Raw genomic sequence first — 3,487 nt, 5'->3', positions numbered from 1 at the left:
GGGGGGGGGAGAAAACCCCTTCCCCTCATGCGGGGCACAGGGAGGGGAGCCTGGGCACGGCTCGGGAACCTCGTCAGCAGGGACTCACCTGACATTAATTAGATACTGGGCCAGGCTGATGCTCGCTGCAGATCCAGTTATGGTCACCTGCCGGTCAGTAGATCCTTCCACGGGGTTGGCAATTTTGATCTGCGCCCCGGACATCTGGCGGATCTCATTGATCTTGGCGCCCTGACGCCCGATGATGCAGCCAATCAGCTAAAGGGGAGGCAGCAGTAGCAGCAGCGTTAATTGACTGATTTAATTAAGCCTCGTCCTTCCTCACCCCGACTCTCCTAGGGTTGGGTACCGGGGAAAACTCTTTCGTGGAATTTACGCAGCCCCTGCTCCAGCTTGCTCGGGGCAGTGGGGAGTCACTGTCCCTGGAGCTGTCCCAAATCACGTGGATGTGGCCCTTGGGGACACGGTTCAGTGGTGGCCTTGACGGTGCGGGGGGAACACGTGGACTTGGTGGCCCGAGAGGCATTTTCCAACCTTAACAATCCCATGATTGGGTGGTTCCTTGGCGGGGAAGGGGGAAGGGGTTGAGGAGTTGGAAGAGGGAGTTCAAGGGGCTGAAAAAGGCGTTTTCTGCCTTCAAAGTGACTGGAAGTGGGATAAGGGATGTGGTGACAGCCAGAGTGGTCCAAGGTGGCACTCTGGGGTGCAGCTTTAAAGCTGAGAACAGGCACCCCACACCCCTTTTGTTAAGGGGGGCAGATCCTGGGGACCCCTGGGGCCAAGGGACAGCTGTCTGCCCACGATACCTCCACCCCCCCCCATGCCCCTGGGATACTCACATCGTTTGGAATGGTGAGTTCATGGGAGGTGGTTTGAGCAGAGGCATCCAAACCTGCTCAGAGACAGAGAGAGGGGGCAGGTGAGGGGGGTGACAGACTGGGGGTGCAGCACCCCAAGTGCTGCCAGCTTCAGGCTGCCTGGGAGGGCTCCGAGCAGGCTGGGGAGGGCAGAGCAGGCTGGGAGGTCACTCCAACCCCCCTCCCTTGCTTTCCCCCCCTGCTCCTCACTCACACCCCGATTTCTCCCCTCCTTGTCCCCTCCCTGTGTGTCACCGCAGGATCCTCCATCCAGGAGCAGGGCGCTGGCACTGGGGGGCTCCAGCCAGGCACTCAGCTCTGCTCCCACTCCAGGACCAACCTCCAAGGGCCACATTACCCCTCCTTCCTCCTCCTCGCTGCAGCCTGGCAGGGCAGTGCTACGCCGGCCGGTGCTGCGAGGCCGCTCATGCCTTGCATGGGGCCAAGTGTTTGTGCCAGGTACTTTTTTTTCCATGTTTCCACACTTTTTCCCCCTTCCCAGTTCACTCCCTGCTAGAGGGAGAGGTGGGAGCCTCAAGACCTCACCCTGAGGTTCTGGGTGGGGGCGGGCAGCGCTCTGGGGACACAGCAGGTGACACGGTGCTGTTCCCCCCACACCTCCAGCTCCTGACAGCTCCAGCACCTCCTTGGCTGGGGGTTGCTCCTCTCAGTGTGACTTTTTGGGGGGAGGGGGATAGAGCTCAGGGCCCACATCTCGCTGGGACAGCTGAGCTTCTGCCCAATCCTGCTGCTCTCCACTATCCAGCTGAGCTCCAGGGCACGGACAGCTGAGTCAGGCTGCAACTCCAGCCCTTCTAGGGCTCCCGTCAACCCCCTTTTCCCCCCCATTCCGGGCACAAAGGCGGGCAGCATCTATCAGGGAGAACGAGACCCCGGGCAGCATCAATGCACAACAGAGTAACTACAGATCGTGTGTTTGGATCATTACCCCAATAGCCTTTCACCTCTGGAGAGCTGGAGTCAATGCCTGTTAAGATACAAGTCACAATGAGTTTGGCTGTCTTGAAGTTTAGAGCCCCAAATGGGTATTTTTTTTTTTTTTTTTTTAAAGCCATCTTAGCAAATCTAAAGCAAATTTGGTACAACTCAGCAGTTGCCTGCTCAGGCCTGGAGTAGCCGGAGGGGAGAGAGCGGGTGCTGCAGGCCGGGGGTCTCCCAGTGCGTTGGCAAAGTATGGGGGGGGACGAGGGAGGGAAGCAGCACGGATGGAGGCCCTGCCTGTGCCGGGCTCAGCTCGTCCCTACCCCTGCAGCCCCCAGAGACATCACAACAATCATTACCTGGCCGGGCCCAGCTCGGGGGAACGTTTGGGTTTAGGTTTTGGAGCGCGAGCGCGGCCCCACAGAGGAGCCGGGGGCAGCCCGGGCTGGGCGCCGGCCCGCGCTAGCGCACACGGAGAGAAGGAGTTTCCATACCACTGAATCCAGCGTTGCCAGGAGACATTGGAAAGTGTGACTGTTGCATTGCCAACTGGTGCAGCTTGGTCAGCTAGAGGAGGGAGAAGAGAGAGAAAAGAGAAAAGAGGCTGGCGTTAGCCATTTCCCGAGGCCAGGGGGAGGCCAGGACTCACCCCGCACGCGCGCGCGCCCGCGCGGACACCGGCCCCGCCGCCCCGGCCCCTCCGCGCGCGGCCCGAGTCCTCTCCACACGGAGGCCACGGTGGGCTGGGGGGCTGCTGCGCCCACCCCTCGGTGCAGTGAGGTCTGGAGGAGCTCAGGAAGAGAAGCAGAGAGGAGCGGGAGGGAGCAGGTGCTCGCGGCACTGCGGGGGAGCGGCAGGGAACGGGGACAGAGCGCGGCTCGGCTCCGCCAACAGAGCAGCTCTTCCAGCCCAGCTTCCCCTTCTAGCCCCTCTCCCCCCTGGCCTGGTGCGTCAGATTCCCCCCTCCCTCGCTGCTCTAAAGGTGCCAGGAGCAGAGACCAGCCCCTACGGGATGAGGATGGGTGCCAGAGGATGGAGGTGTCCGACAGCATCGGGAGAGGCGGCCGCTGCCGGGATGGTCCCTCCTCTCCCGAACGGACCCGCCAGGCTGGCAGCAGCCTGGGATGGGCCGGATCCAACCCCCTCCCCGACTGCCACCTGCGCCCACTCGTTGGGCCAGCTGTCCCCTGCCCCGGGAGAGCCACCGTGACAGAGCCACCGTGTGCTGGGCGGGGAGGGGGGGGAGTGGGGGTGTTCTCGTGCCGAATTCAGGGAGGAGGAGCAAGGGGGTGGGGGCAAGGGAAAAGCCGGAGCTGGTGTGAAATGCCAAGCCAGGGAGAGGTGGGTTTGGAAAAAAAATATAACAGGAGCAGGGAAGTGCCAGAGAGGAGGTGGGGGGGAGGATCCAGGGAGAGCTCTGAGGCCGGGTGAAGCTGGCTGCAGGAAGGCCAACTGAGGGGGGCAAGTTTTTTTTTTTTGGGGGGGGGGAAGGGGGCTCGGATCAGATCGAGTATTCAGCCCAAGCTGAGCAGCTCGAGTGGAGAAAGCACGGAGAAAATTTTGGAAGGGGGGGAGGAAAAGGGTGGATTTCAAGACAAGAAGTTGTAAATAAAAACTTACATCTGGCTGTGGAATGGCATACTGTCCTTGAATGGTATAGGCCTACAAAAGGAGGAAAACAGTCCTAT

The 3,487-nt window shown here is 61.1% G+C and overlaps 1 protein-coding gene across 4 annotated transcripts in view; it reads right to left on the bottom strand.

The window, feature by feature from the left end:
* Positions 1-56: 56 nt before the first annotated feature.
* Positions 57-3,487, bottom strand: part of PCBP2 (poly(rC) binding protein 2) — a 10,387-nt gene continuing 6,956 nt past the window's right edge. Inside the window, exons 8-12 of one of the 4 annotated variants that reach the window (XM_027910652.1) lie at positions 3,420-3,461; positions 2,294-2,366; positions 1,807-1,845; positions 840-892; positions 57-258 (exon numbers count right to left, since the gene is read on the bottom strand). In XM_027910652.1, the coding sequence (XP_027766453.1) occupies positions 85-258; positions 840-892; positions 1,807-1,845; positions 2,294-2,366; positions 3,420-3,461 (381 nt within the window). In that variant the 3' untranslated portion in view covers positions 57-84. The remainder of the gene's footprint in view (positions 259-839; positions 893-1,806; positions 1,846-2,293; positions 2,367-3,419; positions 3,462-3,487) is intronic. The other 3 variants (XM_027910653.1, XM_027910654.1, XM_027910655.1) reach the window with 3 other exon arrangements.

This window comes from Empidonax traillii, unplaced genomic scaffold, assembly GCF_003031625.1.
Source record: "Empidonax traillii isolate 1590-97213 ecotype Southwest subspecies unplaced genomic scaffold, ASM303162v1 scaffold4048:size20255, whole genome shotgun sequence".
Classification (NCBI taxonomy): domain Eukaryota; kingdom Metazoa; phylum Chordata; class Aves; order Passeriformes; family Tyrannidae; genus Empidonax; species Empidonax traillii.
This window is presented reverse-complemented; position numbering and strand designations above follow the sequence as displayed.